The sequence below is a fragment of the Neopsephotus bourkii genome, unplaced genomic scaffold, assembly GCF_033783945.1.
Source record: "Neopsephotus bourkii isolate Nb327-2 ecotype Australia unplaced genomic scaffold, CSIRO-AGI_Nbou_v1 NB_272, whole genome shotgun sequence".
NCBI lineage: Eukaryota > Metazoa > Chordata > Aves > Psittaciformes > Psittacidae > Neopsephotus > Neopsephotus bourkii.
The window spans coordinates 169,991-195,183 of record NW_026900781.1 but is presented as its reverse complement, the minus strand read 5'-3'; the positions used below and the strand labels follow the sequence as shown (position 1 = coordinate 195,183).

Sequence of the window (25,193 nt, the reverse complement as noted above, 5' to 3'; positions counted from 1 at the left end):
TCAGATCCCATCTCAATCTCCCCTCTGTCAGTTTAAAGCCATTCCCCCTTGTCCTGTCCCTACCTGCCCTTGTCAAAAGCCCCTCTCCAGCTTTCTTGTTGGTCCCTTTAGGCACTGGAAGCTGCTCTTAAGGTGTCCCTGGAGCCTCCTCTTCTCCAGGCTGAACAAGCCCAGCTCTCTCAGCCTGTCTCCATAGCAGAGGTGCTCCAGCCCTCGGAGCATCTTCACGGCCACCCCAGCACTGCAGCCCCATCACTGTGGCAGGGACAATGCTCAAGGACTGGCTGCAGCAGGAAGGCAAATCCTGTGGCCCCCAGTCCCTCCTCTTGGGACAGAGAGAATCACGTCCCTCACAGAGATGTGGTGAGCCTGGGACTGCTTCACGTGGGCATCAGCGAGGGAGAAGAGGAGGCAGTGTCACATCCAACAACAGAAATAGATCAACTGGATGGAAAATGGCTCAGCTGTTTGAAAACGCTTTGTCGGGTATTTCTGGCCAAGGATCACACTTCCCTGCCTCCCTCTGTGAGATCCCAATTGACCTTTCTGCAATTAGTATTCCCCAGAAGAGGAGGCTTCATTAGGAGAGTAGCAACAAGGAGATGCAGGGCCCATCTTGGTGGGATGCCACAGAGCATGGAATAGCACGTACACACCACCTCCTCCTGCTTGGGGTCACAGCTCCTACATCAGGAGAGTTCCCTGCTGGGAAGCCCCAGTGGATGTTGTTCCCAGGATGAGCAGTGCTGCACAGAGAAATAGCGCTGGTGCTCCCACCTACTACTAAAGTAGCTGGATTTCCTTGGGAAAGCTGGAAGTGACTGCAGGAAGGCAGCTCATCCCCGGTTTGGGGCCTGGGCACAGGGCTATCCGCAGAGAACAGGGTGCTGGCAGGGAACGTTTGTGATGGAGCAAGCAACTGTGCCACCTACCTCAATGCCACTGTCTGGCTTTGATCCCTCTGGTAACACTGGACCTCTCCTACCCTGTCCCACTGACCGCCTGGACGTGGGGGTCTCCTCCCAGCCAGCACCAGCCCAGTGATGGCCTGATTCTTCAGTGTATGCCCCTTTCCAAACATCACCCCATCCCCTTGAAGAGCCCGTGGGTCCTTCTGGGTAGCCAGCACAGCCCGGAATGGCTCGGCAGACACCGGGGCTGTTCTGTGGGGTGAGCAGCCTCCAGGAGTTCCCTTCAGTGTAGTTGTGATCGTCAACTGAAGCACTAAGCCAGTGCAGACCCAGGAATCTGTGTTTTTAAGGGCATTGGGAAGAGGATGATGAACACACTACAGTGCCTTAACCTCCCCCCCCCCCCCAACCCTCTCCATCTCTGGGCTGATGCCAGAAAAATAATTGGGAATCGTCTCCCCGCCTCAGGGATTCATTCTGAACGGCGAAGGAAGAAGAGCGCCAGTTTCGGCCTTTTCATGGGATTGGGAGCTGCGAAGCACAAACGAGCGCTGACGTCCTCAAGATCCCCCTTTCACGGCCCCGCGCTCCCTGGCCCTCCGAAACGGGGCCGGCGCTCGGCCTGGATCGCAGCCCCGACCCACGTGTGCGCCCGGCACGTTGCGGGACGGCGGCGGCACAACTAGGGCATCCCAAAAAAGCCAGCCGGGGCCGCGGCAGCGGGTGTCACACCCGGAGGCGGCCCAGAAGCCGGCGGGAGGGGAAGTGTCTGTGTGACAACCGGCACAAACCCCCAGCGGCCGCCCCGAGCGCTGGCCTGGAAACGCTCCTCCTGTGCTGCGGCAGCGCCGAGCGCCGCCCGCATCGCCTGTCGGACGTCCCCGGGAGCGTTCGGGGGTCACCGGCATCGCTCGGGTTGGAAGGGGTCTCTGGAGATCGTCCAGCTCAAGGCAGGGCCACCCAAAGCAGGTTGTACAGGAACGTGTCCAAGTGGGTTTGGAATGTCTTCAGACCCCACAACCCCACTGGGCAGCCTGTTCCAGTGCTCTGCCACACTCAGAGTAAAGAAGCCCTCTCACGTCGACTTGAAACTTCTTGTGTTCCAGTTTATGGCCATTGCTCCTCATCCTGGCACTGGGCACCACTGAGAAGAGTCTGGCACCATTCTCCTGGCACCCACCTTTGAGGTATTTATATGCATTAGTAAGATCCCCTCTCAGACTGCTCTAAACAGGCCAAGCTCCTGCAATCTCTCTTCACAAAAGAGATGCTCCAAACCCCAAATCATCCTTATGGCCTCTGCTGGACCCTCCTCAGTAGCTTCTTGTCTTTCACATACTGAGGAGCCCTGGGCTGGATACGGTACTCCAGATGTGGCCTCACCAGGGTCGAGAGATGGGGGGGACACCTGCAAAGACTCCTTGATACCATACACTTGCGAATGTACCCAACATGTCTCTTGGTGCTTTTGGATGCTGAGTATTGGATTCCTCATGCCTGACACACATGGAGGCAGCCAGGCTGTGTCCATGCTGCTCTCCCCAGGACACAGCCTGGTACCTGCAGAGCCATTTGCAGAGCACTGGTCACCCAGAAGGACCTGCAGGCTCTTCCAGGGGGACACAGTGATGTCCCAAAAGGACATTTCCTCTGATTCCCTCCTAATACTGTAAAAAATCAGGCTGTCAGCAGGCTCGGGCCAGCTGGGAGGTTGGTGGGATGGGGTGGGAAAGGCCCACCATTGCCTCAGTGAGGCACAGGCAGACACTTCTCCCAGGACACACCGTTGGGTGCTAATTCCCTCTCGGAAAGTGCCAGTGGATGCCCGTTCCCTTCTGGGACATGTTGGTGGATGCTCATTCCCAGCACAACCTCCCAGGTGCAGGAATTTCCCCCAGGAGCACTGGAGGGATGTCCCTCCCTGGGCTGGCACACCCGGCACGGGGCAGAGGAGCGGAGGCCAAACCTCACTCTGCTCAGGGAAGTTCCCACCTGCGATTCCCCTTGGTTTTGGAGTATGCCCCTCTCAGAGCCCTGGCGCATGAAGCCCCCCCCCTCGGCACCTCTCTCTAGGGGATCCCCGCACCTGGAGCTACAGCAAAACACCCACAGGGATGGAGCCAGCAGCACAACACCCCATGGGACCCGGTGTGGGTCGGTGGTGGGACCAAAGGGCTGGACCCCTATAGGGGAAGGTTCACGGGCTCGAGGGCTGTCCCATGTCCCCAGCCAGAGCTTGGCAGGCTGCGGACGGCGGGGAGGGCAGCAAAATACATGTGAGGGTATAGGGAGGGCAAAGGGAGCTGGTGGCCCCCGCTCCGGGTGGTGGCAATGGGGAGAGAACCGCTGCTGGTAGCCCTCGGGCGCTGCTTGGTCCCCACGGTTCCTTCCAATGTCACCGAGCGCACCCGGGGCTGATGCTCCTGGGGGCTCCGCATGCCAGGGGGGGGATGCTCCCGGTGTGCGGGACCGAAGGCCCGCAGCTCCCCTCCGCCGCTGCCGACGCTCCGCCCCTTCCCACCGCCCATCGAGGTCCGGTCCAGCCCTCCCCGTCCCCTTCCGGGCCCTCCCCGGCAGCCATCGCGGCGCTGACGCCGGCTGTCTCCCGGTTGGCGGCGGTGCCCCGGGCAGAGATGCAGCGGGTAAGGCCGGGCCGGGTATCCCGGGGCGAGAGGGTGCCCCGGTCCCATTTCCGCACCCATTTCCCATCCTGGCGGCAGTTCCTGCCCGTGGCTCCCGTTGCCCCCGGGACAGGGAGGGAGGAGCGGGGTGGGGGGAGGCGGTGTGTGCGCCGGGTCCCGGTGCGCTGCGGGACCCCCGGGACCCCCCCTCTCGCTGTCTTGTTCTCAGGGTGCGGTGGCCTTCGAGGATGTGGCCGTGCGCTTCTCCCCCGAGGAGTGGAGGCAGCTGATGCGGTGGCAGCGGCAGCTCTACTGGGAGGTGATGCTGGAGAACCGAGACCTCGTTGCCAGCCTGGGTAAGGGTGAGCCCCGCACGGAGCTCATGGGGCCTCGGGACTGAGCTGGGGTTCCAGAGGCTTGGCTGGGGTCCGGGTCACAGCCTGACCTGCTGAGCCTGTCCCCAGTGTGTGAGGAGTAACGGCTCCAGGCTCCCTGGCCCTGCTGCTCCCCATCCGGGTGCATCCCAGTTTGATGCCACAGCACTGGCAGCCCTCCCTGGACCTGCTGCTTCCACAGCCGGCAGCCCCCCGGCCCAGTGTCTGTGACAGTGACAGTAACACTCCTGGGGTGGCTCAGGGGACACTGAGGGTCCTCTCTTCTGCACAGTCTCCGAGTCCAAGTTTGTCTGCAAGATGGAGGCTGAGGAGGAGTCGTATGTGGGAGACCCCTGCGACAGAGGGGACCGGGCTGCTCCTGACACCTCTGGAACCTGTGAGTGAGCACTGGGACACTGGCATGGCCAGGGGCACTGGGATGGGATATCGGTGCTGCTGTAGCAAGCTGGGGTGAGGTGGCCACCGAGACAGCCCCTGCTGGCTGTCATCCCTGGTCAGGGCATCCTGCCTCGGCCCCCTGGCCCAGTTGCCCTGTGGGCATTGCAGGGATGAGGGGAGGCTGCAGCAGGCAGGACGCCAGCACTGTGGGCACTGTGCCGGGGTGTCCTCCTGATGTGACTCCCTGTTCCCAGCAGCTGCCTGGGACATGGCTGCTGCTGAGGAGCTGTCTAAGGAAGACAACCGGGGATGCTGGGTCCCGTGCACGGTGCAAGCCAGTGAAGCCAAGGTGTGGTACCCACCGCTCCGCTCCAGCTTGTGTGACACAGAGACCTGGGCCAGAGCCTCCCCCCAGGGGCTATCGGGGAGTGAGCAGATGCCGGTGTCCAGGGCGCTTCTCATCTGTAGCACCTGCGGGCAGAGCTTCGAGGACGAGGCCCGGCTGCGCACACACGAGGGTGAGCACCTGCAGCCGGCACCCTCCTACCAGTGCAGGGCCTGCGGGAAAGCCTTCCGCCACCACCGCAACCTCCTGACGCACAAGAAGCACCGGGGCCGGCACCGGCACGTCTGCGCCGAGTGCGGCAGCACCTTCTGCTTGAAAGGCGACCTGCTGCGGCACCGGGCGAGCCACGGCAGTGAGAGCAGCTACTGCTGCCCGCTGTGCGGGGACAGCTTCCTCCACAAGCGCAAGCTGCAGGCGCACCTCAAGGAGCACGCGGCCGGCAACGCCTGCCACGAGTGCTCCGACTGCAAGAAGCGCTTCAAGGACGAGGCCAGCCTGAGCCGGCACCGGGCGGCACACGGCGAGGAGCGGCCGTTCCGGTGCGGGCGCTGCGGGCGCAGGTTCAGCTGGCAGGAGAGCCTCATCATCCACCAGCGCAGCCACGCGCGGGAGCGCTCCCACCAGTGCTCCGTCTGCGGGCGCTGCTTCAGCCGCAGCGGGTACCTGCTGGCGCACCAGCGCGTGCACACGGCCGAGCGGCCCTTCCCCTGCCCGCAGTGCGACAGGGCCTTCCGCAGCAAGGCCAACCTCATCACCCACAAGAGGCTGCACCGCCGCTGCCAGAGCCTCGCCTGCCCCCGGTGCCACCTGGGCTTCCGGTCCAAGAGCAAGCTCCTGCGGCACCAGTGTGAGCATGCGGAGCGCGATGCCGGGAGCCTTGGCGCAGGGGGCGAGCCAGCTGGTTGCCGGCAGTAGCCGTGGCTGCTATGGAGCTCAGGAGGGGTTTTATCCCGATGCGGAGGGGCCAGAGGAGCCCCTTCCTGCCCCCAGGGCCTGACTTCATTGATGCAAAGTGCCTTCCCCCCAGTGCCCATCCATGATTTGTGTATCCCTATGCTCTGCACCCTTTTGGACATTGGGAAATCCCTCCAGAGCACCTCATTTTCTCTTCAGGCCTTGGAATATCCCTCCAGGGCACTTCCCAGTTCTCCCGGTCCCACCAGTGCCCTGCCCCTGTGTGGGGGGTGTCTCCTTGTCTACATTTAAAGTAGAAGTGAGCGATGCGAGTGTGGGGTCTGGTCTCTTGTAGCAGCACAAAAAGGGCCTCATCCTGCATCGTGGCAGCAGATCATGTCTAGAGCCCTTCACTTTTGCTCTTGGTCTCCCCCTTGCAGTGGGGCTGGGGACTTGGGGGGCCAAATAGCACCAGACCCTGCCGTGGTTCCAGGGCTCTCAAGGGTGAGGATATCGCCTGTGTTCAGAGGGCGGCCGTGATCCAAGCGCTGGGATCACCTGCTGGGCATACCTAGCATAGGGTGTCGTGGGCCCCCTGGTAGCACCCAGCCCCTTTGTTGGTCGTGCCCCGGCTTTTGGGGTGCAAACCCAATGTGAGGGAGGAGGGTGGTGCCCTGTGCTTCGCCCCGGGGCTGAAAGGAGATTGCAGTGGTTGTGGCTGGAGGCTGTGGCTCTGTGTGCATCTCACCTCACTCCTCCCCGGCTTAGCTGGTGGCCATCACTGCCTGGAAGGTGGCTACCCTCTGCTGCCACTGCTCCATAGACTCATCACAGAACCACAGAATGGGTTGGGTTGGAAGGGACCTTAAATCCCATCCAGTTCCAACCCCCTGCCACAAGCAGGGACACCTTCCACCAGACCGGGTTGCTCCAAGCCCCATCCAACCTGGCCTTGAACACTGCCAGGGATGGGGCAGCCACAGCTTCTCTGGGCAACCTGTGCCAGGGCCTCACCACCCTCACAGGGAAGAACTTCTGCCTCAGATCCCATCTCAGTCTCCCCTCTGTCAGTTTAAAGCCATTCCCCCTTGTCCTGTTCCTACATGCCCTTGGCAAAAGCCCCTGGCAAGTCAACAGCGGCAGTGGGCTATCCCTGAGGTCCCTGCGTCGATTCACCCCTGCACTGTGGCCATGAAGAATGTCCCTCAAGTAAAAGCTGCCTTTTCAGAAAGCAGATTTCCCAAACTGACCCATTGTGCTGTGCCATCGTCCCGCTGCTGGTCTGGGTGGGCACCCCAGGGTGGGGAGCATGGCTGGGTCCGGGACACTGGGGTGTCAGTGACATCGAGCACAGGCTGCTGGGCCAGCAGCTCTTCCCTTGGGCACTGGTGCCACTGGCTCCCCAGTCTCAGGCAAGCGTAGGTGTGTTCTAAGTCCTAGAGCACCGTGGTGTCCACAGTTCCTCATAGGTTAATGAATCCCTTTGGCAGGAATGAAAGCGGAGGGACAGCAGAGGGGGAACAGCAACTCCTGAGTGGCCTCGGGCTGGGGGTGCAGGCACTGGGGGTGCAGGGGTGGTGGTGCTCTCCTTTTGCTCTTTTTCCTCCCCTGGTGCCAGGCGTTGCTCAGGGAACCCAAACGCATCCATTCTCAAGGGCTGATGGATGAGGTGCAGTTGGGCTGGATGGTCGGTGGAGGCCCCCTCCGGCTGGAATTTTCCCTTCGCTTTCCCTTTTCACCTTTCCCCTTTTTTCCCTTTCTCCTTTCCCTTTTCTTTCTCTTCCCCTTGCACTTCCCTGTACCACTTGGGATAACATCACCTTACCTCGTTCCCATCCCCTCCCCACTGCTGCACACATCTGGGGCAGATGGCTACGGTTGTGCAGGTAGAGCAGGGAGGGGAATAAACACATCCCCGTGGGGCTGGTGCTGCCATTCCTGGTGCCAGTGATGCGTCTCCCTGCCAAGGGCTGGGATAGCCCACTCAAGCATTGCCATCCTGCAGGGAACCCAAATCTATCTGGGTGGTCTGCCCTACCACTTCCCTATGTCCCTGCATCCCCGTGTCCCTCACCCCACTGCAGTCCATCCCCCGTGCCTCCTCCATGACCCGACCTGCTCAACATTCCCGTTGTGTCCCCAAGCCCGGTGCCACGGTGCCGGTGACAGCTCCGGCCGCACTGACACCGCTCCTCCCCGACCAGCACCGGTCTCCGCCGCCCGGGACCCCGGAGCACCCTCCCGTGACACCGGGCGGGGGGGGGGGGGCGGGCCCCGGTCCCGGACTACGGCTCCCGGCAGCCCGCGGGGCCGCGGCCCTTTGTCTGCCGCCCCGCGCGCCGCCGCCGCCCCGGTGCGCTCCGCGGCCATCGCCGGTGAGAGCAGGGGGCGGGGACCGGGACCGGGACCGGGGCTGGAGCCGTGGTGCGGGTGGGGGCAGGAGGGGAGGCATTGTCGGGGTGACCGGGACGGCGGGGGCATCGGGGAGGTGCCCAGCGGGAGTGGGGGGCACTGGGACGGGAGGGTGGCACCGGGAAGGCGGTACTGAGGCAATCAGCATGTCACCGGGACAGGCGGGGGACGCTGGGCAAAGGCTGTGGACACTGGGACAGGCGGGTGGGTGGGCACCAGGACGGGACGTGCCGTGGGGGGGAAGCAGAGCAGGGACGTACCGGGAGCGGGCTAGTCCCGTGCCGGGGGGAACGTGCCCCAAACCCTATCCTATTCCCAGTGAGTGCAATGGCGGGGGTGTGGTGGGGTGGCACAGAGGGTGCAGGGATGTGGGGGTGCCAGCATCCATAAGACGAGCATCCTCCCCGTGGCTGTGAGGCTGCCCCCCAGCCCTGTATCCCATCAGTGGTGTGATGGGTGCACAGTGACAGATCCCAGGGTGTGGGTAAGGTGCCCGCTCTGTGGCTCCTGCTGGTTCCAGCCACCCTCACCTCAAATCCCTGCCTGGGGCTGGTCCTGCTCCCAGGCAGCCAGAGGTGAGGAACCCCGGAGCAGAGCGCTCCTGTTCAGAAAGGGCCAAACCCCATCAACCCCTGAGCACCCTGGTCCTGCTGCCCCAGTGCTTGCAGGGGTCCCTCAGCAGCACCCATTGCCCCCAGCAGGGTGTCCTTAGAGCTGGCAGGAGGATGATGATAATGAAGAGGAAGAGAGGACAGCCAGCCTTTACCTCTCAGAGCCAGTGGGTTGCTCCGGTGACCCCCAAGCTGGAGAGGGCCAGGGTGCAGGAGCCCTGCGTACCCAACCCATGCTGGTGCTGAGCCCCATGCTGCTGTCAGGGGGTCCCTGTGCTGGGGTTCGCCTACTCTGATCCTGTACCCCCACCTTTGTGTCTGCTGGGCTGTGAGGAGCAGCCAGGGTGGCTATTCAGGTGATGGTGGCCTGACCTGGCACCCATGTTGGAGCCCAGACTGTGGGGTTGGCATCCCCTGGACCCCCAGGGGTGGGGAGGGCACTGGCAGAGACTCTCCCATCTCTCCAGCAGGTTCTGGTGGGACCACAGCGATGGAGCAAGAGGAGCCATCTGGGGGGAACCCACTGGACACGAGGCTCCAGGTGATGCCCAATCCTTGTGGCACAGGTGAGGTGATGTCCTGCAGGTCCTGGCTGCCCCAGCAACCCAGGGACATCGCAGCTCCCCCCTGCCATGGGACCCCAAGGGCTGAGGTGCCACTTGCCCAGAGCTCAGCACGGTGCTGCTGCTGGGGATGCCATACCCAGTACTGGCTGCTGCCGTAGTTATGGTCAGGTGAAGGTCCTCGTAGGGCAGCCATGGGGATGGATGGGAGTCCAGTCCCCCTGCTTCCCTCCGTGCCTGGAGGGAGCATGGACCCCGTGATAGCACTGCTGGCAGTGCTGGTGTGACGCAGTTTGTCTTCCTCAGGAAAGGGCTGGGACAGTGCGAAGGGTGAGATCGTGGTGAAAGCGGAACCAGAGGATGAATCCTACATCGGGTGTCCCCAGGGCCTTGAGGCCACTGGCACTGGTGTCCCCGGCACTGGTGAGCAGAGCAGGCGGCTGGGTGAGGGCCAGGAGCTCGGCAAGAGCCCCCTGTCCTGGATTGAGTCCCCTGTCCCATGCCAGCTGCTCCGGGCAGCACCTTCCTTCCCTCCCTCCCTCCCTCCCTGCCTTCCACAGGCATCAAGGCTGAAGTCATTGGGAAAAGTGAGGATGAAGATGCGGCATATGGACTTTACAGCTGCAGCTCCCTGGGGCAGGATGTGACCCCTCTGGACACGGCCTGTGAGTGAGGTGGGGAATATGGGGGGACACAGCCAGGGGGAATGGGGTGGGTGAGCTGGGCAGTGGGCAGCAGCCCCTCTTGATCCCCTCCAAGTGCCACTTAGGGCAGGGTGACACTGTCCTGCGCCACCCTGGGGATGATGGTGACGCTGTTGCACACCACCCAGGGGACAGTGACATCCTGTCCCATGGCACCCTGGGGCACGGTGACATTGTCCCATGCCACACGGGGACATGAGCCTCAGTGGGTGCCCATGTGAGCCCGACCCTGCCATCGCTGCTGGCTGGGCTGTGAAGCCCATCTGCGTCACCTTTGGCCCCGCTGGCGCCCACCCAGCACCGTTCTCTGCTCTCAGGCGATGCCAAGCCCGAGGTCATCATGAAGGTGGAGCCGGAGGAGCTGCACATCGAGTGTCCCACAGGAGCTCCCGGCCACTGCAGTGGCACAGGTGAGCACTGGGGCTCATTCCCATCCCATGCTCTGGGTGATGGGAGGAGAAGGAAACTCTTCTGAGGGGTTGCAGGCCAAGACAAGCAAAGACAAGGGTGGTGGGTGCTGCTGGTGACCGGCACTGGCTGCAGCTGCAGATAGGGTTTCCCCTTTACATTTGCACCTTCATTCAGCACTTTGGCTTTGGTGCCTCCTTGCCACAAGCCCGACTTGCATGCGGTTTGTGGTGTCAGGGCTCCCCCTTGCCATGAGTGGCTGTGGACATGGGGAGGTGATGGGCAGCCCTGTGGGTCCCACCAGCACCTTCTGGGGTCCCTTATGGGCTGCCCAGTGACCTCGGGGCAGTGTTACCATGGGATTTCCATGATCAGCATCCTGGGGCCGGGGCTGCCTCCACCACAGCTCCCACTCCACCTGCAGCCTCAATGTCCCAAACCCAGCAGAAAGCTGCAGGGAGAGCCTGTGGTGCCATCCTGCTGAGCTGCTTGGTGTGTGGGCACTGCCAGAGCATGGTGCTGCTCTTCCACAGGTGCAGGCAGACAGTGCATGTGTTGCACCAGAGGAGCGAGCACCTCCCTGGGGTCAGCAGCAGTGATGCCACCCCTGCTCACAGTGCTGAGACGGGGACAAGGTGCCCTGATGACATGGACGGAGGGTCACAGTGGCCCCAGTGCCATGGATGCACCGTGACTCTGTCGATGGGCACAGCTCTGGTGGCTGTGGGTCCTCACAGGAGGTAACCGCGTGGTCCCTTCTCTTGGCAGGCATCGGTGGCAAGCGGCATCCCAAGGAGGAGCTGGAGGAGGTGAAACCAGGGTCATCAGAGCCGGAGCAGAGCCTGGGGGCTGCTGGGGGGGGTTCCCTGGGGCCCCGGCCCCATGTCAGCCAATGGACAGTGCAGCAGGCGCAGGGTGCCGTGCCTGATGTCCGGCACAGCCCAGCAGGACCGCGGGTCACCCCCAAGCCACAGGGGCTCTGCCTGGTAATGGACACGGCTTCAGTGGTGCCAGTGAGTGGCACTGGGCAGGTCCCGCCCTCCGCCTGCGGGACAGGCAGCACCACGGCCCCCAGCTCCGAGCCAGCGCGGCGACCCTGCAGCCATGCGTCCGAGCGTCCCTTTGCCTGCAGCGAGTGCGGGAAGAGCTTCCAGCACCGGGGGAACCTCGTCACCCACCTGCGGGTGCACACCGGGGAGAAGCCCTTCACCTGCACCGTCTGCGGCAAGAGCTTCAGCCAGAAGGGTGACCTGATGCGGCACCAGCGCATCCACACTGGGGAGAAGCCGTTCTCCTGCACCGTCTGCGGCAAGAGCTTCTGCTCCAAGCAGACCTTCGTCCTGCACCAGCGCATCCACACAGGCGAGAAGCCCTTCTCCTGCAGCGAGTGTGGCAAGAGCTTCAACCGTAAGGCCAACTTCCTCACCCACCAGAAGATCCACCGTGGTGAGCGCCCCTTCACCTGTGCCGAGTGCGGCAAGGGCTTCTGCGCCAAGAAGACCTTCATCCTCCACCAGAAGATCCACGTCGGCGACCGGCCCTTCAGCTGCTCCGAGTGCGGGAAGAGCTTCAGCCGCAACGGTGACCTGACGCGGCACCAGCGCATCCACACGGGCGAGCGGCCCTTCGCCTGCGCCGACTGCGGCAAGAGCTTCAGCCACAACGGCGAGCTCATCAAGCACCGGCGCATCCACACCGGCGAGAAGCCCTTCACCTGCACGGAGTGCGGCAAGAGCTTCAACCGCAAGGGCACCCTCATCACCCACCAGCGCATCCACACGGGCGAGCGCCCCTTCGCCTGCGCCGACTGCGGCAAGACCTTCAACCTGAAGACGACGCTGATGAAGCACCAGCGCATCCACACGGGCGAGCGCCCCTTCACCTGCCTCCAGTGCGGGAAGAGCTTCAAGTACAAGGGCAACCTGCGGACGCACCACCTCACCCACGCCGTGCAGCGGGTCTACCCCTGTACCGAGTGTGGCCGCGTCTTCGCCCACAAGAAGGAGCTGACAGTGCACCAGCGTGGGCATGCCGAGGAGAGGATCCTGTCCCGGTGCCGCGAGGGAGAGCCCTTCGGCCCCTTCCTCCCCGTGCACCCGCTCCTTGTGCCCTGCACCCAGCGCCCTGTGCCGCTCTCCAAGTACAAGTAGGGGTTGGTGGCTGTGAGGACAGCTCAGCATCCTGCCCAGGGTGTGTTCCCACCGATGGAGCGGTGAGGGGAGGAATGAGACCATCACCAGAGCCTTGAGCCTGCTGCGGGGCCAGCGGTGCGGTGGGGTCAGTGGTTTTCCCAGCTACCGGCTGGCTGGGGATGCTGCCGGCTTTTGGTTGTGATGCTGTGACTGGGAGCTGGAGCTGGTGCTCCAGCCTCACCGGATCCCCACGTCATGGCAGGGTTTGTGGCGTCCTCCACACAAGAGCTGCTGCTCAGAAACACCCCAAAAGCGAATTGTGATGGGAGAAGTGGGGCCAGGGGTCCCCGTGCCCCTGACGCTGTAAAATGGGACAGCAGCCAGTGCTGTCGCTGCCCACAGGATGGTGGGGGATTAACCCCTTCCTGGCTGTGTGAGGGCAAGTGAGGGGCTAGGGGGTGGCTGCTGGACACACATATTTATATCTTCCTTTTTATTTCCCCTCGATACAGAAACTAATAAAAAGTGCAGCCCAACATTTTGCATTATGGGGTGACAAAAAGCTCCCCACGACCCAGCTGTGTGTGCCTGCAGGCCAGAAACCAACTGTGCCCCGGGCTGCATCACCAGCAGCGTGACCAGCAGGTCCAGGGAGGGGATTCTCCCTCTCTGTTCTGGTGAGACCCCACCTGCAGCCCTGCGTCCAGATCTGGGGCAACAGCATAAGGAGAACATGGAGCTGTTGGCAAGTCGAGAGGCCACAGAGATGTTCTGAGGACTGAAGCACCTCTGCTATGGAGACAGGCTGAGAGAGCTGGGCTTGTTCAGCCTGGAGAAGAGAAGGCTCTGGGGAGACCTTAGAGCAGCTTCCAGTGCCTAAAGGGGCTACAAGAAAGCTGCAGAGGGGCTTTTGACAAGGGCAGGTAGGGACAGGACAAGGGGGAATGGATTTAAACTGACAGAGGGGAGACTGAGATGGGATCTGAGGAAGAAGTTCTTCCCTGTGAGGGTGATGAGGCCCTGGCACAGGTTGCCCAGAGAAGCTGTGGCTGCCCCATCCCTGGCAGTGTTCAAGGCCAGGTTGGACACAGGGGCTTGGAGCAACCTGGTCTGGTGGAAGGTGTCCCTGCATCCACGGAGCGGGAGGAGGCCCACTTACCTGCAGCTGGATGAGGGGGAGAACCTGCTTCCCTGGGGAGGGGGTCACTGGGGTGGGCACCTGCTTCCCTGGCCAGCAACTTGGGGGGGCACCCACATCCCACAGGTGGACTTGGGGGGGGGGGGGGGCACCAATCCCGCTGGGTGGGAAGATCACCAGGGATGGGTCCACCCACATCCCTATGGATGGAGGCAGGAAGAGCACGGGCATCCCCCCATCACCCTCCGGACTACACCTCCCGACCTGCTCTGCCGCCGCTCGGGGCTGACACACCAAGGATCCCGGCACCGCCTCTGTCCCCGCCCACGGCCCGGCCGGCGCAGCCCCGCGGTAGGTACGGGAGAGGCGGGGGGCGGCCTGGTGCCACGGGGATGGGCGCTGACACCCCCAGACACCCCGCGCAGGGAGGGGATCCCCCTCACCTCCCCCCCCCCGGCACCCCCCGAACCTCCCGGCCCCACTCGGCATTCCCCACTCCGAGGCCTACCCGCCCGGATCGGTACCCCCAGGTACCCCCCATCATCCTCCTGCGGCTCTCCCCGGGCACCGGAGCCTGGTTCGGGTGTTTGGGGGTTCCTCAAATCCCGTTTCCCCTGTTTCCATTGCCATTTCCAACCCAGACACACCACGGGGGATGCTCACTGGGTTGCTCCCTTTGCTGGTATTCCAGGGCCCCAGCGCAGGGTCCGGTGCTGTGGGCAGTAAGTGCCCTTTGGCCCCCATGTTATTCCCCACGTCGCTGTGCTTGACAGGGATCAGCATCTAGGAGCAGCTACACATGGGACTGGCATCACTGGTAGGATCCGGAGCATCCCACCACCGTCTGCCTGGATAAACATCACCCGTGAATCCATCTGCTTGTGACATGCCAGGGCCAGGCTGCTCCGGCAAGGTGGGGGTCAGGTGCTGGTGATGAACCAGCTCCAGGGCTGGGATTCCCATGGTTGGTGCCATTGGTGTGGTTGTCACAAAATGCCAGCGGCCCATAAAGCCGTGGCACGGGCAAGAGTGCACCGGCTCCTGGCCTCAAGCCTCATGTTGCAGTGCTGTGCCCTGCCCCTCTCTGGCATGGGATGCTCCGAGCTCTGCCGGTGCTGCTCGGGATGCAGGAGCCCTCAGTGCTGCCCGGCAGAGGTGTCCGGCCCAGCCACGTTGACCCAATGCGGTTCCCACTGCAGATGCTGGTGACATTTGAGGACGTGGCCATGCACTTCTCCCCTGAGGAATGGGCTTTGCTGGCTGGGTGGCAGCGGCGGCTCTACCGGGAGGTGATGCTGGAGAACTACCAGGTGGTTGCGTCGCTGGGTGAGGAGTCTCCTGGTGCTGCTGGGCCAGGAATTCATCCCGTTGGGTGTGCGCCCTTCTGGCTGAAGGAGGCCTTTGGAGGGAAATGGAGCCATGGCTGCTGTGGTTTGAGTGCTGGCAGAGCTGCGGTGGGCATAGGGAGGGGTCGTCTTGGTGATGCCTCCCGTGGAGAGTGGTGCTGGTGGGATGGGATAGAGATGGGAATGGGGTGAAGATGGGGGTGGAATGGGACAGAGATGAAAATGAAGATGGGGATGGGATGGAATGGGATAGAGATGGGACAGAATGGGGTTGGGGATAGGATGGAATGGGGTTGTGATGGGATGGGGATAGGAATGGGACAGAATGGGGATGGGGATAGGATGGAATGAGATGGGGTAGAACAGAATGGGGATGGGGATGGGATAGGGATGAGGATGTGATGGAGATGGGACAGGATGGGGATGGGATGGAATGTAATGGCTGTGGGAGGGCAGCCACAGCTGCAGCCAGGAGAGGGTCTGGAAGGAGCCGGGGGGCACCATGGGAGCGCGTGCTCTCTCTGCCGGCACAGGCCATCTCACCGTCAAGCCAGAGATCATTGCCAAGCTGGAGCGAGGGCTGATGCCACGTGCGACGTCCCGGCGCCGGTGCCGAGCTGCTGCACCAGGTACCAGGGGCAGCACCCCCTGCCCTCAGACCCAGCATCTCCGGTCACCAGGATGGGCTGGGGATACCCATCCCAGTGGTGACCCCGCATCTCCTCCCCAGCTGCTGGAGTCACCCACATGCACCCGGGTGTCCCTGGAGTGCTGCCGGTGCCCACCACCCAGCTCCCAGCAGTGCCCGAGCACAGCGGGAGGCCTCAGCGGAGTGTGTCCAGGATGAAGTCGCGCCCCAGGTGCCCCGAGTGCAACCGGAGCTTCCGGAGCCGCAGGGCGCTGGGTGTCCATGCCCGGAGGCACTTAGGAGAGCGGCCCTTCACCTGCACCCAATGCACCCAGAGCTTTCCCTGCTCCGGCGACCTTGAGCAGCACCAGAAGAGCCACGTCACCCATGTGGACCTTGATGCTGGCCCCCAGAGCCCCAGTGCCTGTGCTGAGTGCAGGAAGAGCTTCAGCAAGAGCCAGGATCTGATGCAGCACCAGCACATGCACCACGGCCACCGCTTCAGCCAGAAGCTCTGCCTGGTCACCCACCAGCACATCCGCAATGGGAAGCGGCCTTCCTCTGCCACAAGGGCTTCCACAGGAGGAACACCAGCACCGTCACCCACCACGGCCACACCGTCAAGAGGGTCCCGCAGTGTGGTGGTTGCGGCAAGGACTGCATCCAGGGGCAGCACCAGTGGGTGCACCGGGACTGGCTGATTGGACGTGTGGGTCCATCTCTGAAGCCCTTCCATGTAGTGGCTGTGAGAAGCGGTTTTGGGATATGGGGACCAGATGCTGGATGTGGGCTCACCACAGCACCCCTGGCCTGTGACCCGGTACCCCCCAGAACTGCTGCTGAGCAGCCCATGTCAGCTTCACCAGAGCACCCATGTGTGAACAGTTAGCAAACGGCAGCTCTTCCATCACCAACTGCCCTGAAGCATCCACACCAGATCCTCTTGGGAGTGCTGGACAACTGCAGTTGGTGGGGAGGTCATGGGGACCCAACCATCTGCTGGGGTGGGGGGATGCAGTAAGCAGTCCTGGTGCAGTCAGGATGGTGCACGGGGCCGGGGGGAAGCGGCTGCTTTACTTTCCCACCCGATAGCGAGTATAAAGCTGCTGGGTGGTGACGATGCAGCGAGCGCTGCGGCAGTGCATGCGCCTGGCTAAGGGGGCTGGCGTCCCCTCTCTCATCCCTAGATCCCTGTCTCTGGTGGGGCATGGTGAGAAGTTGCGATCTGCCTGCGGGCTTCTGAGGGAGCTGGAGGGATGTGGGCTTGTCTTGGCGAGAGGCGCTGCCCATGTTGGGGTGCCAGAGTGTGGAAGCGTGGTTGGCAGGCAAGGGTCACGTTCCCATGGCTGAACTTGGCCAGGGACCAGTGTTGTAAAAGTCAGTGAGAAGCCCAGCTCGGTAAAACACCATCTGTGCAAAAGGATGAGCTGACCTTGTAGTTAACGGGTATCCTGAAGGGAGGAACAAGGGTGTTAGAAGAAGGGATGTAACCACAGGAGTTTCCCAAGGATGTGTGTGTGTAGCAATCTAGCTCTATATAAACCCCAGGCTTAAGCAGAATAAACGGATCACTTTTATCAATCATACTGGTTGTGTTGTGTTCCCTCCCCATCGCGATGACATGGAGTCTGTGACAAATTGGTGCCCGAACAAGACTTAGACCCAGGCGAGACAAAGGAACCCAGGTACCCGTAGAGGCTGGGGTCGACACAAGCGGAGCGGGGAAGCAATGGAAAAGCAGCATCCAGAGGGTCAAAGGCACTGATCTTGCTGGATGAGAGTACCGAGTCGCCTCGAGGACCTGGAGGAGAGGAGCTGGTTCACCGGTAGAGGAGCCTCTGCCTTCGCCGCCCGCTCATTTGGCTGTCTGCAGGATAAGCTGCATTGGCGCCAAAGCTGTGTAATTTGTGAGGAATATAAAAATGGATGTGGAAAGACAGGCAGCCTATGATTTATTTAAATGCTTCTTAGAGAAGCGAGGTATAGGGAAAGAAATAGACTTAGGGAAAGAGTTTACCGCCCTTCTCGGTTATGCACTGCAGAAGCCTCCTCGGCATAAGGGGGAAGATAAAGTGAAACAGTGCTTGCGTCCGAAAGTACAAGTAGAAAGTGCAAACGCGGTCACCTTCGACCTAGAGGAAGAAGACCCCGAATTGGAATTGGAACCAGACCCAGAGTCTCCGGCAGAACCGGACTTGTACCCTCCCCTTCCTGATCCCGACTCAGACTCAGACGGTTCAGACAGTTCGGCTCGTCGGCAGATGCGATCCAGCCTCAGTGACGGTCACCTGCGACAGCTGATGAAGACATTAAAGTATTGGAGACAAAAGAAACCTCCAAACCCTCTGCACTACCCTCCTACAATCCAGTAGTAAAGAAAGGGGAGTGGGAGGGGGTGTTGGGCATGGGTAGGGGATTACAGTAATAACCCTGCTAAAGGTTGGCATGGGATGGTCAAAGATGCAATTGTTATGGGGGAATTTTCAGCTATGGGTCCCTCTGCATTCCCGGTGTTTAACACTCCACAGGGGGGAAAGAATGGGAGGCATTGGATGTAAAGGCAGTAAAGGAGGCGCGTCAACCAGTAACATCCTACGGGTTAAAATCATCGTATACCCGGGCAATTACTGCACATATTTTTTCTGCACATATCTTAGCACCATATGATGTCCGTATGATAGCTCAATTATTGCTTACTCCCCACCTTCAGATATGGTTTAAAGTGAGCACAGCAGAGGAAAAGGCTGGATACTTGGCTACTGCCTTTGCCACGGCTGTTAAACCCCTTCTACAATCAGGTTAGAGCGATCGCGGGGGTACTAAAGGTATGAGATGATATAATTGTGGACGGACGGGACATTGTAAAAAGGAACAGTGTACTGTAAAGTAAATTAGTCCAGCAGCCCATCCCCCAGTAGTGTTACTGGTTTTGCAGATAATTGTATTAGATGTGACAAATTACTGCCCCAGGACAGCCCCCTTGTCAGTGACTGAATGAACTGAAATTTGATCTTAGGACACCCGTTTTATGGATGTTTTCAGTCCTTCTTAAGGTGAAGGGAGCAACCTTTTTTACATTAAAGTTCTGCATCAAGACCTGCAGTGGAAAGGTCTGTGATGGACTGTGGGCTTATATACAACTCATTTAATACATTCTCTCTGTGATACTCATGTACTAGAAGCTGGTAAAAATAAGTATGTCCAGGTTTCTTTCAACCTTTGGAGACCTTTATCAGTACTGCTGGCTACTTCTTCCAACATGGGCTGGCCACCTGTGTCGGAATGAGTGTGCATTTTGGTCAGTATAAAAGCCCAAGCCTCATGCGATGTGAGGGAGGCAGAGCCTCTGCGGGGATGCCCGCTAAGGTTGAGCCTTCCACCTCTCACTGCAATGATGCTTCTCAGAGCTGGTTTCTTGTTAGTCTCTACAGGGTCCTTGTGCCACGTTCTGTACGTGGGATTGTGTAGTGGGAGTAATGGTTGTCTGGATTTTGTGCTTCAAATGTCGTAGTTGTGTGGACTCTGCTTGTGGGATCCCATATATATGTGTGTGTGTGTGTGTGTTGAGGGCAGACGGTGTTCTGTGTATTTTTTGTTGTTGGGTTCATGTAAAAGTTTCTAATAGATAGTAGTTTAACATTTGAGACAAGAAAGGGTTAATGCAAAAGTGCGGTTGATGGCAGATATTTATGGTTGCTGCTGAAGCTGCCCTCCGATTCGGCTCCCGGTGCTCCACCGGTGGAAGGACCAGGATGGACACCAGAGCCGAGGAGGGAAAAACCAAACCAAATAAAACAAAGCCAAGCTTAATATGTTTAAAGTAACCTGGGGATGAATCCAAGACCTGGAGGAACAGATAGACTGGTTGAAACAAGAACTGCTAACTGAAAAAGCGAGAGGGGTAGTGCAACCACAAGCCTTACCAGCCATCACCTAAGCAGCATCAGGTGGCAGATACAGAACCTATCTACTTCCCAAGAACTGATAACCTGGAGGAGGGGGTGTATTTGTGTCCTCCTGCCTACAGGCCCATGGCGACTGCCTGCAAACTTTGTCAAGCCTTGTCATGATCTGGACAGACGAATGGAGGAACCTGATGCCTCAGCTGCAGGAGCTGAATGTGAATACCCCAAGCAGAATGAGATAGAGAAAAACCAATGATTGCTAAACATCATTTGGGGGCAACTGAAAAGTAACAGCTTGAATGCGTGTGTTTATAAAGTAGCTATTGTTAGAGGCTTTGATTTTGTGTATGAAACCACCTGTATTTACTAGCCATTTGTTGATAAGAAACTACACCTTGTATTATATGGATTTGTCACTTGTAAAAGAGATGTTAGAGTATACAAATTTGTAGTAGCTGCTAGAAAATGCTAAAGCAAAAGATAGAAATATTCTAATACAATGTTAGTGTTATAAAGCAGGTAATGGAACAAATTAAGAGGGTGAGAGAATTCCACTGGTAAGAAATTTCTTTGGTTGGTCCCTTGCTGGCATCAGCATCTTCAACATGCTGCTGCACCCTGTAATAGTTACTCTGCTAGTGTAAATCTGTGTGTGTGCCTTGCCATAATAACAACTTGGTATTGGATGAAGCAGGTGAAACTGCACTGACAACAAGGTGCAAGGATTGAGGCTGGCCAAATGCCTGCTACCACAATCAAGGGCAAGACTGGGTTGGCCTCTGTGTTTGCCACCAAGAAGAACCTTTAGCTCTGCTGCTGGCTGCAGCCCAGCAGGCGTGGAGCGGTGGGGACACGTGCCATGCCAGACCTTGATGTGAAGGATGGCCTCCCCTGTTACCAGAGAGCCATACATGTTGCATGAATCTCTCAGACCTGATGGAGCTCCCCAAGCCCCTCGCTCCGGCTGTGGCAGCACGTGGCCGTGCCATGGTTGGCAAAAGCGATGCTGGTTCCCAGGGTGAGCAGCCCCCGTTTCCCTCCAGGGCCCCCCCATCCCGCACCGCTCTAATGAACAGACCACAATTAAGCGATCGGCAGCTTTAATTGAACCGCAGCCTCGTGCCCCTTTGGTGCCCCTGCGTCAGCCCCATGGGACAGGCCTGGGGAGGCTTTGGCTGGCAGCAGGACAATGGGGAAATGACACCCCCTACACACTGGCACTGGGGATGGACCCCCCCATCACCTCAAACCTTTCCCCCTCCCTCCCAGTTCCCCCCAAGACCCTTCAGCCCTCCCCCCCCCCCGCCCTCCCTAAGCCCTCCCATGTCTCCTCGCAGTCCCTCCTGGCCCACCCTGAGCCCTTCATAGTCCTTCCCAGTGTCCCCCTCTGTCCCTCCAACCTCTCCTGGTCTTGCCCTGCTCCCCCCAGTTCCCCCTGGATCCTCATGGTGTCCCTGAACCCTCTCTGGTCCTCCCCAGGCCCTTCCCAGTCACCCCAGTCCCTTGCCATGCCTCCCTGTTACCCCCTGAACCCTCCCATGTTTCTCCCCATCCCTCCCTACTGCCCCCTGAACCTTTCCCGTCCCTCCCTGTTTCTCCAGTCCCTCCCATTCCCACCCTGATCCTCCCCAATCCCTTCTCAGTCCCCTCAAGCCCCCCGCGTCCCCCCCCGTGTCCCCCTGAACCCACCCCAGTCCCCCCAAATACCCTCAGTGCTCCCCCCAGTCCCTTCCCAGTCCCTGCTGCTGGATGTGGGGGCTGTTCCCGCAGCTTTATTGCAGAGGGGGGCAGTGTCCGGAGCACCCTGGAGGGCTCTCAGCGGCGGGAGAAATCCCCACCTGTGGGAGCGGGGTCGGGGGTCTCGGGGTGCTGCACCCACAGCCGGAGGGGGGGGTGCAGGGCGTTGGGTGCTGCCCCTCACTGGGGTAGGGGGGGGTGTTTAGGGGCGCTCACCCTGGCAGGGGCTGCACTGGCAGCTGCGGATGACGGGCAGCACCACGGGCTCGCTCTGCCCGCCGGGGCACGGCAGCCGCAGGACGCGCACGGGGCCGGCGGGGTCCAGGCGGTAGCTGCAGCACTCGCACACGCTCTGCAGGTACGGCTCCTATCGGGACGCGATGCGGCTCGCAGCGGGTGCAACCGCGGACCCCGACCCCAACTCCCCCCCGGCCCCCGCTGACCTCGGCGGTGACGGTGGTGCGGGACGGGCAGTGCCCGGCGCAGAAGGAGACCTCGACGCCGCGCAGGGCGCAGGGGCCCTTGGCGATGGTGCGGAGCTCGGTGAGGCGGCGGCAGGCGGCGGGCGGCTCCTCTGCGGGACACGGCACAGTGTGGGGGACCCCACGATGCCTCAGTGCCGTGGGGTGCTGGACCCACCCTGGGATGTGGGGACCTTACCCGGCCACTCCTCCCGGCACACGGGGCAGCAGCCCCCCGGCTCCCGAACCTTCACTGTGCCCTGATGGGACGGCAGGGTCAGATCCCACCATGTGGGACCCCCAAACCTGCACCTATGGGACCTCCGCCCCATGTGGGACCCCCTAGCAAGGGAACCCCTCCCCACGTGTGTCCCCTTCTTGTAAGACTCCCCACCCTTGTCCCCTCCCCACCAGGGCCTTCTCCCCACACATGCCCTCCCTAGACATACGTCCTCCCCATGAATTCTACTGCCCCACAAGTCCCCTTTTCCCTACCCACATCCCCTTCTCATGTACACCCTATCCCCACGTGCCCCTTCCCTATATGTGACCCCTGCCCAAGTGTTCTCCTGCCCCAAATGTGCCCCCTCCCCACTCCTGCCTCCTACCCATGCATCCTCTTTTCTCCACACGTCCCATCCCCACACACGTCCCCTCTTCTCATGTGTCTGCCCCTCAATGTGTCCCTCCCATATCTGACCCCCCCCACCTCCGGGCAGGCCAGTGGGGCACAGCCAGCGGCACAGGTCACTCTCCCATCCTGGCAGCGGCACATCTGACACCCATCCTCCCACGTGCTGCCGGCCTGGGGGGGGCACAACAGAGGGCTCAGCCCAGCCACGGGGGGACACAAGGGACACCCAGACACGCAGGACCCCCACCCGCAGCCCCCCGTCACCACTGACCTGGTGCAGCTGCCCGCGGTGCCGGCACTCACAGCGGGCGGCTGGGACGCAGTGTCCGGTGCTGTTGCGGTAGTGCCCGGGCTGGCAGGAGCAGCCGGGGGCCAGGGGGACGCTGCAGTTGTGCCAGGTCTCCGCAATGTCCTCGCAGCTCCGGTCACAGCCGTCCGGCGCATCGGGGCCCTGCCAGCGCTCACCGGCAGGACAGGCTGCATGTGGCACAGGGACATGGCACCGGCGCCATGTGGCACAGGATGGTGCCTCAGCGTGCCCAGGGCAGAGAGCGAAGCTGGGGACACTCATTGCAGGGGGCAGGCTGCAGCACATGGCACTCTGCCCCTGCCTGCTGGCACTGCCAGAGTGGGTGATACTGGGAATGCTGCTCACCAGTCCCACATGTCACCGAGCAGGGGGACCAGGGTGACCATGGGGACCACAGGCAGTCTGCTGTGAGGAGATGTGGGGCTGCAGCATGCGGGCATGGCACAGGGAATATGGCATGGGCACCACAGTGCAGGGAATATAGTGCAGGGAGCATGGCACAGGAGCAATGGCATGGAGAGTGCATCACAGGAATGGGGAGCACAGTGTGGAAACCATGGCATGGGTATGGGAACCATAGCACAGGGACCATGGCACGGTCACCACAGCATGGTGACCATGGCACAGGCACGGGGACCACAGCACAGGGACCATGGTGTGGGGACTCTGGCAAGGTGACATGGCACAGGGACCATGGCATGGGAACCAGAACATGGAGTGCATTGTGGGGACCATGGCACAGGCATGGGGACCACAATACAGGAGCTACAACACAAGGACCATGTCACAGGCACCACATCGCAGGAACCATAGTATGAGTATGGGACCATGGCTCAGGGATGCAAGGACCACGGTGAGGGCACAGGGCTGGGGTTTCGGGTCTCTCACCATTACATTCCTCCTGGGAGCAGTTGAAGGTGCCGTGGATACAGACACTGCAAACAGAGGTGATGGGTCAGCACAACCCTGCCAGCCTCCGGCCCGCGGTGACCCCCATCCCCAGCACTCACCATCGGGTGCAGCCGTGCTGCAGGCTGGTGCCCGGAGCCAGCTCCAGTGCCAGGGAGAGGTTGAGTGCTGCAGCCAGGGCAGGGGGCAGGTGGCAGCGGCACAGTGCAGGGGAGACACAGGCCCCGTCCTGCAGCACCTGCAAACACCAGCAGGGATGGGACGCGGGGACCCCCTTTGGCCAGACCCCAAAACCCAAGACCCCCACCCAGGAGGCAGTGGTGGGGAAATGGGGTCCCCACGGTGATGGGGGTTCCCTAGCATAGGGGTAGTGCCTGGGGTGGAGGAAGTTCCCTGGGGTGAGGTGAGGTCCCTGGGATGGAGATGTGTGCCTAGGGTGGCAGGGCTCCTCAGCATGGTGTGGGGTCCCTATGGTGACAGTGGGCTGCCCAGGGTGATACTGGGGTCCATGGGGTGACATCGGGGTACCCAGGGTTGGGGGGGATCTCTGGAGTGAACTTGGGGTACTTGGGGTGGTGGTGGGTTCCTGGGCTGCAGTGGGGGCCCCAGGGTGGTGTGGGAACCCTACAGTGACATCCCTGGGGTGACATTGGGGACCTCAGAGTGGCAGGGGTCCCCAGTGGTGGAGAAGAGTCCCTGGGGTGCAGTGGTGTCCCTGGGGTGATGGGGAGTCCCCGTGGTACAGTGAGGTCCCTGGGTGCAGCGGGGCCCTCGGGTGCTGCTGTGGCCCCGGTGCCGGTCCCGCTGCCGGTACCTGTCCGTGCGGGCAGGCGCAGCCGCGCTGGCAGCTCCGTGTCACGCAGCGCGCCCCGGGGCCGAGGTGCGCGCAGTGCCGGGGGCAGGCGTTGGCGCAGGGACCGAGCCGCTGCCCGCCGGGGCACTCTGCGGGGGGAGCGGCGGCTGGGACACAAGGACCGGGCCCCAAGCCCCGCGCCCCCGCGCCCGGCGCCCGCCCCTTCCTTACCCGGGGAGCAGTTGCGGGCGCTGCAGACGCGGTGCAGCAGCAGCAGCGGCGGCGGCAGGAGGGGACACGGCCCCCCCGGCCCCGGCAGCAGCTCCCGGCGGCGCTCGGAGGTGCCTCCACCGCAGGTGGTGCTGCAGCGGCTCCACGGGGACCAGGGGCTCAGCCGGCAGCCGCCTGCGGGAGCGGGGTCAGCGATGGGACTCCATGGCCACCATCCCCCTGGCATCCCTGCATCATCCCTGCATCACCCCTGGCTGTCCCACCATCGTCCCACCATTGTCCCTTGGTGTCAATCATCCTGCCATTATCCCACTGTCCCACTACCATTGCACCATCATTCCACCACCCCTTGCAACCCCACTATCTCACGATTCTCCTGCTGCCCTACTGTCCTGACATTGTCCTGCCATCATCCCATCATCCCACCACCATCCTACTATCATCCCACTGTCATCAAACCATTGTCCCACAGTCCCTGACTGGCCATCCCAACATCATCCCACTGTTCCATCATTGTTCTGCCATCATCCAGCCACCATCCCACCTTCCCACCACCATCTCAACATCCCATCATTGTCCACCATGACTGCCCCACCATCTTCCTGCCACCATCCCACTGTCCCTTGCCAGCCACCATCAACACACCATCCCTTGCTGTCCCACTATCATCCCAACATTGCCCCATCAGCCTGCTATAATCCTGCTGTCCCAATGTTTTGCCGTCCC

At 61.3% G+C, this 25,193-nt stretch overlaps 4 protein-coding genes and 1 long non-coding RNA gene across 5 annotated transcripts in view; 4 read left to right on the top strand and 1 right to left on the bottom strand.

The window, feature by feature from the left end:
- Positions 1-3,479: 3,479 nt before the first annotated feature.
- Positions 3,480-12,547, top strand: LOC133208439 (zinc finger protein 883-like). The gene is made up of 5 exons (XM_061346272.1): positions 3,480-3,553; positions 3,762-3,888; positions 4,199-4,303; positions 4,563-5,364; positions 11,376-12,547. The coding sequence occupies exons 1-5, from the start codon at positions 3,545-3,547 to the stop codon at positions 12,391-12,393; spliced, it is 2,061 nt and encodes a 686-aa protein (XP_061202256.1). The 5' UTR covers positions 3,480-3,544; the 3' UTR covers positions 12,394-12,547.
- On the top strand, positions 9,414-11,194 carry LOC133208440 (uncharacterized). The gene is made up of 4 exons (XR_009724372.1): positions 9,414-9,554; positions 9,692-9,796; positions 10,153-10,245; positions 11,012-11,194. It is a non-coding gene; the product is annotated as an uncharacterized LOC133208440 (long non-coding RNA).
- Positions 12,548-13,840: 1,293 nt separating the features above from the next.
- LOC133208419 (zinc finger protein 577-like) lies at positions 13,841-15,051 on the top strand. Its single transcript, XM_061346245.1, has 3 exons — positions 13,841-13,868; positions 14,287-14,426; positions 14,713-15,051. Exons 2-3 carry the CDS (start codon positions 14,400-14,402, stop codon positions 15,049-15,051), a joined length of 366 nt encoding a protein of 121 aa, XP_061202229.1. The 5' UTR covers positions 13,841-13,868; positions 14,287-14,399.
- A 310-nt stretch (positions 15,052-15,361) lies between these two features.
- On the top strand, positions 15,362-16,430 carry LOC133208418 (zinc finger protein 92 homolog). The gene is made up of 2 exons (XM_061346244.1): positions 15,362-15,488; positions 15,590-16,430. The coding sequence occupies exons 1-2, from the start codon at positions 15,362-15,364 to the stop codon at positions 16,186-16,188; spliced, it is 726 nt and encodes a 241-aa protein (XP_061202228.1). The 3' UTR covers positions 16,189-16,430.
- Positions 16,431-21,114: 4,684 nt separating this feature from the next.
- Positions 21,115-25,193, bottom strand: part of LOC133208417 (SCO-spondin-like) — a 29,785-nt gene continuing 25,706 nt past the window's right edge. Inside the window, exons 70-80 of the mRNA XM_061346243.1 lie at positions 24,468-24,641; positions 24,258-24,385; positions 23,545-23,681; positions 23,423-23,469; positions 22,818-22,939; positions 22,496-22,753; positions 22,300-22,395; positions 21,790-21,850; positions 21,573-21,703; positions 21,346-21,496; positions 21,115-21,230 (exon numbers count right to left, since the gene is read on the bottom strand). Coding sequence (XP_061202227.1) covers positions 21,208-21,230; positions 21,346-21,496; positions 21,573-21,703; positions 21,790-21,850; positions 22,300-22,395; positions 22,496-22,753; positions 22,818-22,939; positions 23,423-23,469; positions 23,545-23,681; positions 24,258-24,385; positions 24,468-24,641 — 1,328 coding nt within the window. The 3' untranslated portion in view covers positions 21,115-21,207. The remainder of the gene's footprint in view (positions 21,231-21,345; positions 21,497-21,572; positions 21,704-21,789; positions 21,851-22,299; positions 22,396-22,495; positions 22,754-22,817; positions 22,940-23,422; positions 23,470-23,544; positions 23,682-24,257; positions 24,386-24,467; positions 24,642-25,193) is intronic.